Genomic DNA, 19,750 nt, shown 5'->3' with positions numbered 1-19,750 from the left:
CCTCCGCCCACTCCTCCTCTTCCATCTTCACGATCTATGAGTCATCTGATCCTAAAGGTGAGATGCTGCATTCAGTAGATTATTTTCATCTTGTCTTGCTACATGAGAGGCTGTCTTCACTTTTCTTTTGTCCTCTTTTATTTCACGGCCAGGCTATCGTCCATCTGTCACCCAGTGACAAGCTACAAGTTGAAACCTTGTTGCTCATGACAAATTTTTTTGCAGTCTAACGCTATGTGGGAATAGGCTGCACCGGCTGAACACACTTTATATGAGCCCCGTGTTGTCCTCTGGAGTGGCAGGTTTTGCATCTCTGCTTGGTGCTCATGATTGAACCGCAGCTTGATCAAATAGAGACTGTGTGTGTGCGTGCTGGTCTCTGTCTCATCAATCACAGGAGGTGGCCCCAGTCATGGCAGTCTTTGTCATGTTAGCAACTAGCTGTTTAATCCCATGTTGTAGCTATATTGATTACACCATCTCTTACTCATACCAAAAACATATTGGGGATTTGAATCATGAGAGACATATTGGACTTAGTCTCCCCTTCTCTGTTCTTGTTTCCTCATTTCCTCTTCTCCTGTTTTCTCTCCTAACTTGCCTCCTGTCCTTTCCTGTTCTAGCATCAACTCACTCTTCTTTGTCTCTTCTTTCTTTTCCTCCAGGTTGTGGAAACAGCAGTATGAGTGGTGACATGTACAGTGCTGGCTACCGCTCCATCACCAACATAGATTACTCCTCAGTGTGCATCAGTGCTATGAGTGCCAGACACAGCGACTGCCCAGGTATGACCTGGCATCAGATGGACGTCCGCCAGCTCTCCTTCCCCAATGAGTCCTTTGATGTCATCCTAGAGAAGGCTACGCTGGATGCCATAATGGTGGAAGAGAAAACCCCCTGGGAGGTGTCCCCTGAGACCGCTGGTTTCATTCACAAGGCTCTCACAGAGGTACTGTTACAAATCTGTGTATCTTCACTCTGGTTAAATAACAGGGATTTGAGATCCTTGTATTTACTGGAAATTGTCACCAGAATTTCCTTTTCCTGGGAGAAATACCTTCAGGAACTGTGGAGTTTTAGAACATGTGTGCATGTTTGCGCTACAATGCAACTGTAACTGAAGTGGATCAACTTTACAGCTGCAGCAGTTTATTTCGAATTAGCTTTCATGCTACAATGGCAGCTGAAAGTTCAGCTGGTAACAAAGTAGAGTACCAGATCTGTAAATGAAAACTACGCAGGTGGTGGAGTGCAGAGTAGCATTCAACAGATGTGCATAAAACCGCCCAAACATCCAACAGCAGTGATCCCCTGCCTCAAACCACTGAAATAACTCACAACTGGTTGCATGCGACAGATTTTCTCTGCCTGCCGCTGCACACAGTAATGAGCTAATAAACTAAGTTTAGCACTGAAAACATGGTCATACGCTCCCGTGTAAATCCTCAGATGTTACAAAACTGGTAAGAAGATATGCTGAGCATGATTAGCATTGTGTTTTCTTTCACCTCACAGATGTTGTACTTTAAGATGAATTGTGTTTTGTTTTTTTTTTAACCAAAAATATGACCTAACAAATATAAAATATAAGAAAATGAAAATTATCCATGTATTATATTATAATTTGTTGTTCTGTATAAAATCAAACTTCATTTATAGTGAGAAATCCTGTTTATTATGGGCAAAGAGTGATGTATTTCAGGAAAATAATAATTATAGAATCAAGGGAAAACATTCAACCCTAATCTTCACCTAACTCTACCTCACCTTTTTATATACAATATTTTACATTATATATCTTCATTGGTCTAAAACCTATCAGTCCAGTAACTTAAATTCAGGTCTGTGATTAGGTTTAGATGGATGGGGACCCTTAAGGACTGTCCACACCAAGAACTATAACAATAACTATAACCATAACGATGTGAGAATCCACACTTATGAATAAAATTCTGTAATCAGTGGCGCCAAGCATGCACTGCGCGCTCCACCAGAAGGGTATGGGTTCACAGGTGGGTGGTGATTCAATGTGTTGCTCAGAAGTATTTTGGGACTCTAGTTGCTGTGATTTTCCTGTATTTACAGACCAAACTGCACTGACGGATGGTAGCAGACACTGAAGCGCGATGCTCAAAGGCACATAGACGACTAGCTTTTATTGCGCTGTGGTAGGAACACACGGTATGAGCACAGATCTGGGGCCTAAAAGGGTCGTTAACTTTGTCATTTTTTTACATTATAATGGAGAACAAAGTTCCGGCAACATTGTATAATAAAGAGAGACAAACCTATCTAAAGAAATCACCTCTGGGTGTCAATCTGGGCCAGTGTGTCAGTCCGTGGTGAGAAAGGAGAAAACCCACATTAAAATAGATTGATATAAATAAAGTCATCAGTCAGTTTCCAGATTGATATTTATATATTTAAGATGATATATGCAGGTCTTGGAGTTTTACTGGAAATGTCAGGCTTGATGGAGACCTTGTCATGCTGTATGGTTTCGGGGATGGAGTTTGCTGTCAGTGTTTCTATTGTTCATCGAATCGCTCTGAAAGTGATGCCAATGATATCATTCACCACTGTCGTTGTCGTTATAGTTGTGGTGTGGACTCCGCCATCCACTTGAGTTAGAATGATTTTTAAAACTTAAATATTTATAGTTATCGTTAGTTCTTGGTGTTTACGGCCCTTAAGGATATAGCACCCAATTCCTAAAGAACCTGCAGTAAACTCAACCCAGTTTTGTTCAGTTTCAAACATATGTAGGTGACAATAATTCCATTAGCTGGAAGCATTGTCTCCAATATGTCTCAAGCCCTTGTAGAGCAATCATATCTGTTGCTGTGTCCTCCGAACATAGTTCTGTACAGTCTTTGCAACAATCTCTGGTTAAAAACAAAAAGTTTGGTTCCTAACATGTCACATACAGCATTACCTTATAAACATTTATATGGTACAGGATTTGGAAGATGTTTTTCTTTTGCATTTATTTTCTTGTACGGTAGTAATACACATAACAAAAAAAAACACTTGAAATATATACTGTATACTGTAGATTGCTCCAATTTCACTGATCTGTCCTCTACCTGTCATTACTGTACAAGCCAGAAGAGTCTCTACACGCCTATAGCATGATGATTTGAATGCATTACAATAGGAGTTTATCTGTAAATGACTTCTTCCTGACGGTGAAATGGGTAATAGTGGCACTTTACATTTCCACTCCATCTCAACAGCCCATCGGTTGACTTGCATGACGTTGAGTGCCCTTCAGCTGCTGACTGCGGCACTAACCACCGCTGTGTCAATGTGACAATGACAATGTTTTGGCCATTAGCCATGCTTGACCTTGACACACTAAGACAAGAGAACACCACTGTCAACTGAAGTACAGTAAGTGACTCCCAAGCTATGAATGGGGAAGAATTACTCATGATGCACTCCTGCTGCATTTGGAGCATTGATGAATTACTTACAATCCAAAGTTTAGTTTGTAATTACAGGTGTAGTCCAGGCATTTTGCTAACTCCAATACACAGACTGAATATATAATTACAGTAAATGCAACAGTGGAAAAGGTCAGAACGTGTGAATCATTTTAATGGAAGCATCTAGAGAGGACTAAGTGCATCTAATATTAATGCAAATTTATACAGAAAATATGAAGGCCCTTTTTAAAATCGTACATAACTGAAAATGCAATGGTACATCTCGGTTGAATATTCCACTAAAATTTTCAATCAGTAGGCTACCAGCCTCATGTTTATTATGATGATGACGATTTAGATTTGGCATCCAGTAATGAAGTAAATGAGTGCTGAAACAATTTGTTTTGATTATAGATGAATTCTTTTATCATTTCTCAGCAAAAATCTCCAGAATTAGCTGGTTCTCATTTCTAAAATGTGATGATTTGCTGCTTTTCTCAATTTTTTATAATTGCAAGTTGAATATCTTTGGATTTTGACCTGTAAGGTGGACAAAATGAGCGATTTGAAGATGTCACCGAGAATCTGGGAAATTGTGGTAGCATTTTTTTACTATTTTCTTACATTTTAGAGACAAAGCAATCATCTTTCAATTGAAAAATAATCGAGAGATTAAAGGTACCTTGTTGAGTTTTTGACCACTAGTAGCACTGTAGAGAAAAGTTTTTATGACTGGTTTCCGTTTTGTTTTTCTCATGCATGTGCACATGTGACGCCATACGCATTCCTGCCGCAGGAATAATGTCATTCCACTGATGGACGCTTTGTGGAAGTAACGCACAAAGAAATGTAGCAATGTGCCCGCAAAGGCATTGAAGAAGACTGCAAGCTAGCAACGAAGAACGTAAACAATGTATAATTTCTATGTTTTCAAAAAGCTGCTTTTCAATTGTTTTTATGAGGAAGGAAATACATTCAAGTCATTTGTTGTACCTCAGGGATACACATGATGCATTTTGGTCAGTAAAACTAAATGTAAACATAACTTTTGTTTGTTTTCAAGAAATCTCCACAGGGTACCTTTAATGAATCATGAAAAATTGTTCTTTGTAGTCCTATAATCAATATCATTTCTATTACTGATGCATCACTGTGTAGTCAAATAGATTTCCTTTTGATGATACATTGCATGTATTTATGATTTCATTCTCACCATCACTGAAGATGAGGCCTGAAAAGAAAATATCCTATTTAAAGTATTGTTTAATCTCCTCTAAAAACTCAGGTTTTAATGCTATAAACTTAGTAAACAAAGGCATAAACTGTGCATCATACTGGCCAAGTTTTAAGGACAAAAGCAACACACACACATGCAAAAAACAGTAGACCTGGGTGTCTTTCTCTACCAGACGGAAGTATTAAAGAAGGATCACTTTGTTTGGGGGACAGATGGGAGGATTTGACTTCCCTTCAGAAGAAGTGAAGCTGAGCTCAAAAAGCAGGCCTGTTTGAAAGCCATTACAGTAAGAGAGTCGAGTTCCTTCTCACTCGTTGTCACCTGCTTCCCTTCACACCATCTCTTCTTCTCACTTCTTCCTCTCACTCACTTTTCCCCTCATTTCCACTTTCGTTTCTCTCACCTGCTCCATGCTTGAGGCTATGCGGAGATGATAATGTGTGATTGTGTTTGTGTGTTCTTTGTGACTGCTTGTGTTGTGCAGATACTGGTATGTATGCGTGTGTGATCGCAGAGATGTCAGTAGTCTTCTGCGCTGGTGTATTTTTGCTCTCTCACTGTGGCTTGTACGGGTACAGCAGTCACGATTCCAGTATATGTATGTGTGTGTTTTGCAGGAATGTGGGAGGTGGGATCAGAGCCTACTTTCATTTCTTACTAAAACATTTTCACAAATTGAAAAAGGTGGACAGACGGAAAGAGATAACAAAAGAGAAAGAAAGGTGTGAACAGCTCGGGAGATGCAGGAAAATGGCTTGAGTGGAGGAGAGAGTGATGAGAAGGGAGGAGATCCCTGAAGACACATCTTTTGTTAAACTCACACACAAGGAAGGAGGGATGGAGGAGAAAATGAGAAAGAGGTGGGTGAGGGAAATGGGGAAAGTGCATGACAGCGAAGAGGAAAGAAAAAAGAGAAGGAGACAGAAAACGAGACTGACAGAAAGCTAATGAGCAGTGCGCTGGTGTGAGACTGATGGAAAGAATGTAGCAAAGGAAGGGAAGAAAAACAAAGAGGGGAGAGGGAAGAGAAAAGATAGAGCATGCTTTAATCTAAAATCTGCTTTTCCTAACAGAATCCTAACCTGCTTAAAAAAAACAAAAAACAAAACAAAGAAATGTACTTGTGACAATCAATGACACTTCATGTCAATAGATTTTTATTACACGAGCATGATGATAAATGATGCACAAATGTATTTAAGTATGCCAAGATAATAAGGTTCAAAGGCAACAACCTACATATAGATCCAAAAGATTGAATGCACCATAAAATTCAGCAGAAATCAGAGCTGAAAAACATCTTAACACAGTCACCACTCGTCTCTATCAAGGACACACATGCTGTTTATAGAATCATGGTACAATAGGTGTAACAACAAATACAGTTTTATTTTTGTTGCTAACATGCGCGCACACACACACACACACACACACAGAAAAAAAATCTCACAGTAGAGGCCGTGGTGCACTGAGTTGTGAAATTTATTTCACAGCCTGACACGCTCTTTGAATCACTCTTACTGTTGCTATGGAGACTCTTTAGTTGGATATCATCTCAGACTAACACTTTTAATTGCTAACCTTTAGTCCCGCAGGGATTAAAGTTCTCCGTTGCTACGATAGATTTCCGTCATTTGATGTCTATAGAGGCCATTTATGAGATCAGTTTAGATCTGAGGAGACAAGTGAGAGAGAGAGATATAACTTCCCATTCATTCTCTATCTTGTTTGTGGACTTCAATGTTGTAAAAAAAAAAAAAAAAAAAAAAGCCACCAAACAGATGTTCTTCTCAAATTGTCACACTCACTGGCCAATGAGATTGTTTACAGACCAGCGTGGAATATCTAAACACAGAGCGTCGCTCAACTTTAGCAAATATTTCTGGGTTATAGTTCAGATCAAACATCGGAACTCCACATTACGGAATAACAACGGTAAGATTCAAATTGTTGTTGAATGTTTAATCAGTGAAAATGAGTTAACATAAACTGTAGACAGATAGATCTTCGATAACTAATTAGCTCTGCATTTTTTTTCTTAAATGACCAAGAGCATTTGTATCAAATTGGCTCTACTTTGTCACGCATCCTCGCTGGTAGAGCTGGCGTAGGCCACTGAAAGCAATGCGCCATTGATCATTGTAATCTAGCCAGCAAACCACGTAGCCTGTGTAAAGTTAAGGTTTCGCCTACCTGACGTCTTGGTCATTGAAATGGCTATAGACAACTTTATAGGTTACATGTAACAGCCTCTGTGGTAACAGCCTATCCTCTGATTATAATAGCCCTTCCTCTCATGTAGCCATGCTTTGGCAAATTTAAGTAGGGCCTGCAGAGTAGTATCATTGTTTCATGTCTTGAAAATTAGCCTTCCCTTTATTTTTACCCTCAAATAGGTATCAGGTGTAGCCAAACTTCAGGCAGATGGTTTCACTGCCAAAAAGCAGAAAATGTGAAAAGCTCTAGAGACATTTTTTTTTCAATTGCACTTATTGTTCTTTAATGCTGGTGCTGTTTATCTGATGTTGTTTTTTTCTGTTAAGTGATAAGAAGCTCACTTAAGACAAAACATTGTTTTGTTTGGTGTTACAATAAGATAAATAAAAACATACTGACGGGTGACAAATTAAATGAAAAACCGGTACAGGCATGAATGCTTGACCCCTACAGTGAGGGGGTCTGGTGGCTCTGTTATGCTGTGGGGGGCATTTTGCTGGCATGGTTGGGGTCCACTTGTCCCCTTAGAGGGAAGGGTCACTGCAAATCACTACAAAGTTGTTCTGAGTGATCATCTTTATCCTATGATGAAACATTTCTATCCTGATGGGAGTGGTCTCTTCCAGGATGACAATTTTTTTTTTGATGATGAAAGCTTTATATTTTAATTACACTGTATATGTAAAGCTCAGCAAGGGGCAAGAGTTGAAAATTAGCAATAGCTATAACCTCTGTGTGCAGCACATCAGTTTCATGCTCTGTATCGGAACTATATTAAATTGCATCATCCCTATCAAATAAAATAAATAAATGCCAACGTTACCCGTTGCATGCAGCACTAGCTGCTCCATTGTTATTACACTCAGTTGATACAAGGGAATGGTTAGAAATACAAACATGTGCAGGGAACAGGTTTCATTACACCAAGAAGACCTGTTAAAACTAGATTTCTGAGAAGAAATGAGAGAATTTGAGGTGAGATATTTACTGTTGTTGTTGTATACTATATATGACATGTTTTCATTTGCTCTCATGACCCTTGAGCACCTGAAGCAGACCTTTTGGTCGGTTGGTTCATAAAAAGTGCCCAGAGATGGCTTCAGGCACTCCACTGGGCTAATGTATTGGAAAACATATAACTGTGAACCCACCCATCCATAATGGAAGAGAGACTCCTGTCATTACATCATCTTGAGCTGGTTTAATGCAGAAAGAGAGAGAGAGACGTTCGTTGACATTGATTGGTTGTCCCTGACTCCTGCTGTGGAGTGTTCTCCCCTGCTCCATTACCGGGAAGCTTGGAAGCCTGCCGGGAAGACGACCCCAGGGGAACATTCATATTGAGACACACACATAGATGGCATAGCATTCATGCTCACGCACACACACACACACACACACACACACACACACCAGCTTAGGTTTATTCATCAGAGTTTGTGAATCGTGTGTGTGTCTTTTTGTCTGCGTTTGTGTCTGTGTTCCCATGTTGGTATGTTTTCATTGCTGTTTGAACCTTTTGTGCCATGGATAAAGTGGATTACACCAATCCACTTTATTCTCTCTCTTTTCACACTCTCTCCCTCGCTCGCTCTTTCTATCTCACCTCCTTCTGTCCTGTTAAAGGTGAAGTTTAAAAAATCCTTAAAGAACAAAGTGCAGTTTAGAGGTTTTCACTCAACCTCTGACATTTTTAACATTGACTCAGTCCAATCTGGACTTTTAGTTTCAGTTTAATTCAGGTTTTAGTATATCTGTAAATGTAGGGCTCCATTTTGGTGAATACATTCATGCCTACCTCTGGATGGATTGTAATAACTTTGGTGATCAACTGACTTTTCATCAAGAGGCGACATCAGGTCTTACTTTGGTTAGCTGTACTCAGTAGCAAATCCTAGCATGCTAACAAGCTAAACTACTACAGTTAATATGGTAAATACATGTTAACTGTAGTGCATTGTCATTGAGAGCATGTTAGCATGCTGACATTAGCATTTAGTGCGTCGTTTACTCAATAAAGTTGATGCCTGGCGCATCGCATACAGATGCTAAAGGCTTCCTTGTGCGTCGGTATCAGACACCAAGGGGCGAGACAGAGCATCGGTATTTGACACCCTGGGATGATGTTGATATTGCACCTTTAATCTGTTTTGATTTAATTATAGCCCAACTGATACTGGATTTTCAGAAATGTAAAATAATCATGTTGGCCATTATTTGTTTGCATGAACTCATAACGTGAACAAAGGTTTTCGGCAAGAATCTCTTAAATCCTTGAACGGGACACTTTACAGTTGAGGAATAAATTTGTCTCTGATGACAAACTACGTAAAGGTGACACTGTTTCTAAGTGACCCCAAACATATCTTTGGTATTTCTGTACTGCAGTTTCTTGTTACTAGTTGGCAAACATACACGCTAATACCAATATATCAGTGACAAACTAATATCAGCGGATAATATTGGACATACCAATGTATCATCTCTTTACTTGCGATACTCTGATTGGATAGAACTTTATTTGGATTGTATATGTCTATAAAAGTATAGGAAGGAAGACGCCGTCAATCCCAGCAGCCAAAGTGATGCAGTCAGTGAATCAGTAAACTTTAAAACCTGACTAATGTTGAAAGCTGAAGTATATTTTATACATCAGTGCATGTGTGTCCGAGGTTATTTTTATAAGCCATTCCCTCCCTCCTCTGTGAGTTTATGTGTGTGCGCATATACATGCTGTTTAATTGTGTATACTTCTGTGTGTGTGCATCCCCAACTGCAGATTTATGCATGTGTGGCTGTGAACTCATGTTGTTGTGTGTGTATTCCCGTGCATGCATGCTTTTGTGTATATATATTGTGTGTGTGTGTGTGTGTGTGTGTGTGTGTGTGTGTGTGTGTGTGTGAGGGTGCTTGCCCAATGAGCCCCCTCTCCTCTCAAGCTCCAGCTGGGGAAAAGTAGAGCAGTGGAGCACACGTGATGGTGAGGGAGCGTGGGTGATTGCAACTCTGGTTGCGCATGTGTAGGAACTTGACGATAGGATCAAAGACAGGGTGTGCGAGTGCATTTGTGTATGCTTTCAGAGCATCTTTTAATTTTTTAATTTTTTTATTTTTTACATGCACGTTTACTCCTTGTGATGTTTGTGTGTTCAAGCTCCTCTATATGATCTTACAAAATGTAGATGTGTGTGTATGTGTGTGCATGCACTGCATCTACATGTGTCTTTACATGTGTTTTTTTTTTTTTTCTTTTTTCTATATGCATATATGCATATGTGTGTGTGTATGTGTGTCAGGGGATGGACTGCTGAGCCGAGGCCTCCCAGCTCTCTAGAGATTTTCCACACAGCTCTGCTTCTGGCATGATTCTCTGCATGTGCTCAGTCACTCTTCCCCACTCACATTGGCTAACGGCTGACCACACACACACACACACACAACCACCATAGTAATGCATACATGTGTGTATAATATATTTATTATACACATATTGTCATATTTAGTGTGTATCATAGACCCTTAGATTAGTTGTTCAACAAGTGTGTGTGGAGTAATGTCACTGTGTGTTGGTGTTCTCCCAGTAGTATCTGAAAAATCAAGTTGTTCGCTTTTGCAGGTCTGCTTCCTTTTTTTGGCTGGTGTGAAATGATGTCTGTTTTTAAAAGGCATTCGTGAATAAGTCATTTTTATTTCTCTCTTGTTAATGAAGACTTTAGTGAGGAAAAATGGATTTGCGAGGAAAACTGATGCACTCATGATCTCAGGATATCTGCAGAGCATCAAAATGTAGTATTTGAAAAAAGGTTTTCTCACTCTACTATTATTACTACTATTTGTCTACATATTCTCTCTTGTCTTCTAGTCCTCTCCACACTCGTGCTCGCTCTGTCTTTCTATGGATACTGTTGTTAATCCAGCGTTAAGGTTTGTCCCAGCTGTGAACAGGGATGCCCCCGCAGCCAGACGCAATCCCTCTGTTCCCTTTTACACACATACCCCCTCCCGTCCCCCCCCCCCGCTTGCAATCCCTCTTGCTGACTGTCACTCCATTAATCACACACACACACACACACAAACACACATGGTTTCAAGTTTACAAGACTGTCCACACGAATATAACGTGTCCAGTAATGTCCTGACATGGGTTGGCAGATGCAACTGTGTTAAACATGAGTCACTGCTAAATCTCGTAAATGTGACTGCATGCTTTAATGCACACATCTCATGCGTTAATACACACTTCATGCACTCACACACACACATTTAGTGCATAGACGTGCACACACTTCTCTGTTGTGTCGTCTGTGCACCTGATTGGAGTATTATAGATTTTCTCCCTCTTTTCACAACACATACAATAGAATCTGTGACCAGGAGAGAGATTATAATCTACAGGGACTGCCCTTAAATAGTGTGTGTGTGTGTGTGTGCGTGTGTGTAACCAATAACCAGAGAGAGAGATTGAGAACATGATGTTACACTACATATGTGCACAGTACTGAGGGATATAGTTTAAAGGAGAATTAGACGGCAACAACACGACCCACACAGTAGCAGAACTGAGGAGGAAAGTGAGGTAAATGATGGTCGAATATACTTTAATATGAATCAAAAGGACTTATTTCCATATGATATGAGAAAGAAATATTAACACAAAGTAAGAAAAACTTAAAAATTTACTTGACAGAAAGCCATAAACACTGAACACACGACATTCGTGTACCTGCGCCGTCGCAAGGGGCAAGCCCAAATCAAGTAAACATGTGACATGCGCACACGCACTCACACAGAAACACGCACACACACACAGAATGTCCTGCCCATGGCTCACCGTTGCCTAGACGACCAGTATCGACTACAGAGCACTGTTCCTATGGAAACAACGGATGCCTAAAGGAGGAAGATCATTAATTGGAATAAGAGAATATAGGAGAGAGGGATGAGGAAGACTAGAGACAAGGGACAGGGAAAGAGACGGAGAGGAGGATAATGAGGAGAGAAAGTGGAGATGAGCAAAGGTGTGGTCAGAAGACCTGCAAAAGACAAACCTCGTACATTAGGAAACAAAGTATTATGAGGATATATCAGTGTTTTTACTGTATCAATTTATCCTTTTAGTGTATCTTCTTTCCACTAATTGTCGCTGTCCATACAGTAGGACTGTGCATTTGTTTACCCAGGTGTCATAAGATAAGCACAACTTGGCAAGTAGTGCCTAAAAAGTGGGAAATCTATATTTAGAGTGTATGTGTGGAAAATTAATGTCGGCCACAGTAAAGTAGAGTGGAGTACAACCCTTGAAAAAGGTTAGTAGACTACACAAACCTCCCAGGATTGTGGGTGACTGTGTGTTCAAGGATATTTTTATTATATCTTATCACTGTTAGTTCATGCACTCCACTTTGTACAGTACAACACTAGAGCCTCAAAAATATCAGTGAGTGAATCAGCTCCTATCTGACACCAGACTAATGAAAATTGAACATTTTAGGCTTCTAAAGGTACGAGTTGTCATGCCAAGTGTTCCTTGTCTGCCACTGTAGTTTCTGTTCTGGTCCAGGAGGTAGTCTGGAAAAAGGGAAAAATGAGGCACATAAGGAAAGATGTTGGGAATGTTTCAGGTGAACTGCATCTCTGTTTAGCCTTTCTCCAACATTCCTGCTTTATTATTCCTGAGTTTAAGTAGCGCTGAAGTCACGGTGTCACACACAGACATGCACATCTGTTTCCATTTCTGTTTCTATTTTACAGACAGACAGTCTTAACAAAAGCTGCCCACACTGTAAACCTTTAGGTTTGTTCATTTATATTCTTTATACAGGGCACACTGTTTCTTTGTTTGGCTGCAGTATCTGGAAGCTTCTTCAACGGATGCGCTCTCCCTCTCCCTCTCTGCCTCCGTCCGTATCTTCCCTCTCTTTTGTTCTTCGATCACAGAGTGTTAGAATGCAGGAGAATCGATACAGACACTTTTCTCTCATTAAGGCCTTTCAAAGTCAGAGCGGAGAGAGGGAGGGAGGAAGGGGGGGGACGTAAACTGCAATGCTTCGTGTTTATCTTTTACTGTTAAAGTTATCATTCCAGCTGGGGACAGTTGAGGAGGTCAAGTCCACACCGCTGTAAAATCTGCCTACTGTTCAGTATGTGCTGCCTTACATGCGTCATTGTCTGGCTGCGACCAGTTTAATCTGCAATATCAGCATGCAGGGTGTTATGCACTATCTTTGTCTCTAATTACACATTATGGAGAATGTATTCTGTCGTGCATTGTACATTAAAAGATCAAGGACTGAAACAAACATGCAGGCTTATGTTCATGAGAGTGCTATTAGTGCAGAGTGGATAGTAGAGGCAGCGTTGAGGGGAGGTCAGGGAAAACTCTTATCCAGTGGGAAGAAAAATGTCACTCTGACATAACAGGGTCGACCTGTCACAGACCTGGATTTTTTTTCTGTACATCATCAGAATCTGAGAGGCATCGTTGTGCATGTATGAGAAAGCATATGTCTGTTTGTGTGTCTGTGCATCAGCATGTGTTCATGCATGTGTTTGCAGGGCCAAGCATTCGCGTGTGTTTGTGTGTACGAGGTGTTTCTGGATAGATAACCCAGCCAACTGACCCAGCCAACTGTGAAATCAGCCTCCCTGCACACAGCAGATCAATCAAGCCTGCAGTTGGGTCACTTTCTGTCCTCTACTGCACTCTGTATTTTCACTGTCCACTGAAAGCTGGTCCAGGTCGATGACTGAGCCTTGTGATCTTCTATCCACCGGCACTCTAGTACCACAGCGGACATATCGAAGACTCGTAAGAAACAGCTTTTCTCTGTTGGCAGAGGCTCACACAACATAAAGCTACTTCCATCTCAAGTGACCAAAATGACCTCCTCACTTTTGAGCTAATGGACAGAGTAGACAGCTAAGGTAACAGCTATTTGCTGCTTAACAGAGTGGATGAAGCAGGAAGAGGGCACTGATTTGGACTCTCGAGGCTTGACCCTCTCGCCAGAAATAGACCTGTTTCCTGCAGGTACAAATAGATCATGTAACTCATGACAAGACCGTGGAGAAAGCCCCTGCAGACTCTGATATCCAAGTTGTTACATGTCCCACTGGTTTCCAACAATTATAATTAAAGGGGATAGTTCGTATTTTTGAAGTGGGGTTATATGAGGTACTTATCCATAGTCGGTGTATTACCTGCAGTAGATTTGAGTCAGCATGCTCCCAGTTTGGAGAAATAGACAAGAATACTGACACGGAAGCTAAGCAATGTACTGCTGTGGATGGGGCCAGCAGAAAAATGTAATGTGCGTAAATGTAATGTAAAATCTACTGCAGAGAATACACTGACTATGGATAAGTACCTCATACAACCTTACTTCAAAAATACAAACTATCCCTTTAAGTCACGACTGTTCCTGGTATCACATATTGTTATACCTTGTTATACAAGGATGTTGTTTTTCTCAACATAGTTGAATAATGTTTCCTTTAGGTTTTTGTTTGGTTGTGGAGGTGGAGTTAATTTTGATCCACATTTCATTCAAGGGCGCCAGGATCACTTTCAGTAGGTGTTGCAGAGGATTTTTGGGGATATTTAATCCACAAAATGTGTACATTCAGGCTGTAATTGCAGTGTGTTTTATTTTATTCTAAAGTTTCTGGGTGGAGTGGCAGTTTTCCAGCTGTGGAGGGTTTCAAATGATATTATAGCATGACGTGTTTAGAGACAGACAGGCTCCATTAGTCCAGGGGCCATACACAAAGAATCTTATCTTACCATTAAGACTCCTCCAAAATGGTGCTAAAAGTAGCTACGAGTTTCCTCTTAAGACCTTTTCTGACTGGATTATAGTCAGTGAGCAGGTCAGAAATATACTGGGGAGCCAAACCATGCTTTAGTGCTTTAAAGGCTTAAAGTAGAATTTTTAAGTTGTTTCTGTTTTGCACTGGGAGCCAATGAAGTCATTTAAGTACTGGAGTAATGTGTTGCTTTTTCTGGCTTCTGTATTCTGAATGAGTTGAGAATCCAGCAAAGAGAGCCTTACAGTAATCTAATCTGGTTGAGATTAATGCATAAACCATCCTCACGGAGTCAACTTGAGATTTAAATCCTCAAATCTAGACAGATTTCAATATTTTAGGTATTTTATACACCACGTCACAGATTTCGTTCATGAAACAAAGTAAAATATTGACCTATCAAGTAGATTTTATCTGTTACACAGGGTCTGTTTTTGCTTGGAGAGCTTTTGTCTCTACAGCATGAAATTCACTTCTAAAGGTGTCTCTAGTTTGTGGTTGTAATGTTTTATTAGGCTGTGATTATCCTAGAGGTTACAATAGGTCATTTTATACAGTGAGGTTTCAAAAATGGTCTCACTACAATGAAATGGCTATTATGGGGACTAAAATCATCACACATGAATACAGTTGAGATCATTGAATCCACAAGAGTCTCAGCTTTCCATTCATACCAAATGTATGCAATTCCAAGACTGTTTAGTGACCCCTGTATGCAGATACACCAAATACACCATTTTTAGAATAGGCGGAAAAAACATTTATACTGCATGCAAAAAACTGTATGGTTTTTGCCCAAAACTGCATGGGATTAGCATAAAGTGGGCATCTCTGTAAAGGTCAGACTCGTGGATAACCATAGAACCCATTTTCATTCAGATATCTTGAGGTTAGAGGTCAAGGGACCCTTTTGAAAATGGCCATGCCAGTTTTTCACTTGCCAAAATTTAGCCTAACTTGGGGTATTATTTAGCCCCCTTCCCGACAAGCTAGCATGACATGACATGGTTGGTACCAATGGGTTCCTTAGGTCACCTAGGTTCATATTATACCAGTATCTTCACTGTAGCTTCAAAACTGAGGCCACTACAGCCACTGAAAGACAGTAATATCACCCGCGGACACTGACGTCCTTAGGGAGTGGAAGAGGTTAATGACAGCAGCTGTGCAATTGGCTTTATTGACATTTAATATGAGTGATCACAGAGAAAGTTAGAAGCAACAAAAGGTTGTCATATTCAGTTACAGACAAAACGCATCTGTCACCACATCTAAACAAGCTGAAAACATGTACTTGTGCTTTACATGTACAAAAAAATGTTGGCAGGAAAACTCTAAATGACATTATAAATGTGGCTGCTGAAGAACAGACACTCTGCCTCTGAAATGTTTCCAGTGAACATTGAAGTCCCGACAGAGCCGTCCTCTAGACTGCCTCTAACTTCTCTCAGACCTAAGAGCTACTTTTATCGCCAAAGTCCTAAAAACAAATCATAAAGTTAAGACTTGCATGCCCCTTAGTTTGAGGAGTTTGTCCTAACTCTGCCTCTTTGGAGCTACTTTTGTGAATATGGCCCCTAAACTCGTGCTAGGTACTAGCTCATAGGATCATGAATTATGACCTTTAGTGTACTTTCTACCAATGAATCTACATCTCAACAGATTGCATCTGAATATATGCACAACCTAAAGCTGTGCAATCTGCTCCAGGGAACAGGGGCACTTGGTTGTGCACGCCTACTTTAATACCTTAAGAGAAGTGGTAATGGGAAGATGAGGCCAAATGACACCCATGATCATATTTTGTTCACCTTTGCTGTATCTAGGCCAGACAGGAAAAGCTGCTGATGTAGTTTTGTGTCACCTAAATGTGTTGACAGAAACTCTGGCAGAGTGTGTCACTGATTTCTGCTCCTTTAGGCCCAATAATCTGACCTGAACCCTTTAACATCTAAACACTGCCTGCTTACCGATGATGGGATTGTTACTAAATTAAGGGCAGCACTTGGTTAACCTTACCACATGCCTGATGATTATTTTTTTTAAACTGTTCTTTTCGTTATTGGATTAAAATTACAAGACTACGTGAGTGTCAGTGTGTTCAACTTCTCTCCTCGGCTCACAGCTCATCCCCAGGTGTCTCGCTGTATATCTTTTCATTTTCATCTCATTTATTGAGGATAAATCCATCATCTCTCCTTCTTTTGAAGCCTTCTATCACCTCCCATTCGCCTTTAATCTTATCCATCTCCCCCCTCTGTCTTCTCATTCTCCCATCCCCCTCACCATCGCTGCATGGCACATACCCTCCACTCCAGGCCAAAACATGCTGCCAGATGTGCAGGGATCCCGCTGCTGAACAGCTGGCCGCTACTGCTGGAGACACACACACACACACACACACACACACACACACACACACACGCAAACACACATGCACTTGCATGGACACACAATAAAACATCACAATAGACATAGATAAACGTGTTCAGGCACACACACATGACACAGATGTAACCCTGTGCCCTCCAGTGTCACTGCTCCAGATGTGTAGACAGTTGTTTGCTGTACGTCCTCGCGTTTCTTTTGCATTGAAAGGACTCTGATCTCAGGAGCTTGTCTTTGAGTCAGGCAGTGCAGCGTCGCATTAAACTGCTTCTTGACAACCTCCAGATAATTATACATTTATTTAACTGACACCTCCTAGCACGGTAGCTGCCAGCGGCTGTCAGCAGGCTTTTGGCAGACACTGTACTTCACACACACATATTGTATATTTGGAAAAAATGCCATTATGGTTTCTGTGTGCCAACAGTGAACAAATGCATAAATGAAGTCCAAGAAATATAGTAATGTCTGCTATCATCAACAGCCTTCATTTGAACAAAGAAAAGTGATGTATCTGTATATGTCATTCAAATTACTTTGGTATTAATTGTACGTTTTACTTTATTGTAGTTCAAGGCTTCATTAACTCTTCTGAATGTCTCCTTGTACAGATGGTTGGCTTACATTTTTACAACAAGAAATTACATCACTTTAATGATTGCTTGTCACTACTTTATGAAGAGAACTTTTGCCACTATGGACATTTATAAAAATATAAAATCACACTGTCATCAAATCACAAAGGTCGAGATAAATAGATCAGTTTGCTACAAACTGATCACAGATGTTTAGTGTTACTCAGGTTTTTGAATGCTGTTTCGGGGTTACTATAGTTGTGGGTTTCATTGGACAGAAGCTGAGTTGTGTAATACTCCCAATCAGTTAATTAAATCGCCTCCTTCTGCACCGTCAGACTGAAGTCATCGCATGAAGTCATTGCAAACGTTTTATACAGTCTTCTACAAAAAAAAAACCCAGTAATGCCTGAGGCAGTTTGTGACAATTCATAGAGCACATATGCCTCCTTTCCTTTTTCCTCTCCGGGTTTGACCAAGACCAACAGAGTGATAAGTCTTCTATGGTGAAACAGCCACGCTGATCACATCAATGTCTGGAGAATCTCACAGTTAGCAAACTTCAGTTGTTCTAAATCAGGACCTCCAGTATTTGGTGCAAATAATTCAGGACAAATAAGGCTACAACTGTTATTTCAATGTCAGATTTTTCAGGTTATATCTACGGGCTGTAAACGTTAATTAGGCTGTTTCTGCTTTCTCAGGCAGCAAAAGGTGATTACAGATCGAAATTGAATCTGAGATGTAGTCATTCTTAACTTTAGTTACTCACAAATATTGATCGATAAACCTACTGTAATGAGATTTGAAAAGGAAACATTAGATAACAGTCCTCACAGTATTGTTGGTGTAACATTAAATATGTATGTGTTGCTCCAAATTTAATGAATAGCAACTGTGTCATAATGAAATCGGCAGCATTAAGTGTTTTTTGGGGGGTTTGCATGCTTTTGCTTCATGTGTATAAAGTTAATTACTCGCTTCCTGTTTGCACATATTTCCTATCAGCTTTGTTTATCTTTCAAACACTTGTGTTTGTGTAGCAGCCATAATGTAGAAAGTCGGACTGAACTCTGTGGTGCAGTTTGTCGGAGCAATCAAGTGAATAAGCCCGAGTCTGTGTGAATATGTGTGCATCTGAAAATGTGTGTGTGTGTGTGTGTGTGTGTGCATACATCCATCTGTCCTATAGTGCTCCCTGCCAGTTGCTGCCCATATTGTCTGTCAGTGACTGTAGTACACAACATGCTCCAAGGCTCTCTCTGTGACAGCAGTTAAATAGACTAACCCAGCAGGCTGCAGTCCAACTTCAGCCAGGGAAAGATTAGAGAGCTGAGATGGAGATGAGGAGGGGGTGGGTGGTTGTGCGCGAGGAGACATTACAGGAAATCAAATATAGTCCAAAGGCTGGTCAGCCTGTAATTTCTGGGAAACAGCTTTTTGTGCGGACATCTGCAAATGAGTGTGTTATAGTCTTTGGATTTACCTGCCGGCAGCCGGGGCTGCTGCGTTATTTTCTCAGTAACAAACAAATTAAGTTGTTTGCCACTTTCTTCTCTTACTCATATTATTTGTGACTGTCTGTGTTTCTGTTTGAATGACCAGTGGCTGTTCTCTTGAAAAAGGTGATTTTATATAACCTCCCGCAGTGAACTGACACTTGATTCACACATCGAAACATGCAAGCACACACACACACACATGCACAAAAACTCTTGTCCTTTTCTTACGAGGCCTCATTTTTATTCCCTCTGCTGACCTTAAACTGTCAGCACTGCATGCACAACACCACATCTACACTAATCATAATTCTCACCGACACCCTCAGTCCTTAAATATTCCCATGAACAAATACGTCGGGTTAAAATATCCTTTCTCTGAATAATAAAACTCAAATTGGTCCTCACAAAGATAGAAAGACTAGAAAACACACAGAGTGTAACTCAGTTTGGCTGTAGTGCCAGCCATCAGCCATTACATTTCTTATGTAATGTTTGCTGTACACGGCCATCAGATGAGTGAGATGAATGTCAATGAGGCCGATCCCTCCTTTTCTCCAGTGTTCATGATCATCTTCGTTATCACACACTCAAATGCCC

The 19,750-nt window shown here is 40.5% G+C and overlaps 1 protein-coding gene across 1 annotated transcript in view; it reads left to right on the top strand.

The window, feature by feature from the left end:
• ece2a (endothelin converting enzyme 2a) overlaps nt 1-19,750 on the top strand; it is a 77,959-nt gene that overhangs the window by 38,194 nt on the left and 20,015 nt on the right. Inside the window, exon 3 of the mRNA XM_067605685.1 lies at nt 666-949. Coding sequence (XP_067461786.1) covers nt 666-949 — 284 coding nt within the window. The remainder of the gene's footprint in view (nt 1-665; nt 950-19,750) is intronic.

Source organism: Thunnus thynnus, chromosome 12 (assembly GCF_963924715.1).
Source record: "Thunnus thynnus chromosome 12, fThuThy2.1, whole genome shotgun sequence".
NCBI classification, from domain to species: Eukaryota; Metazoa; Chordata; class Actinopteri; order Scombriformes; family Scombridae; genus Thunnus; species Thunnus thynnus.
This window is presented reverse-complemented; position numbering and strand designations above follow the sequence as displayed.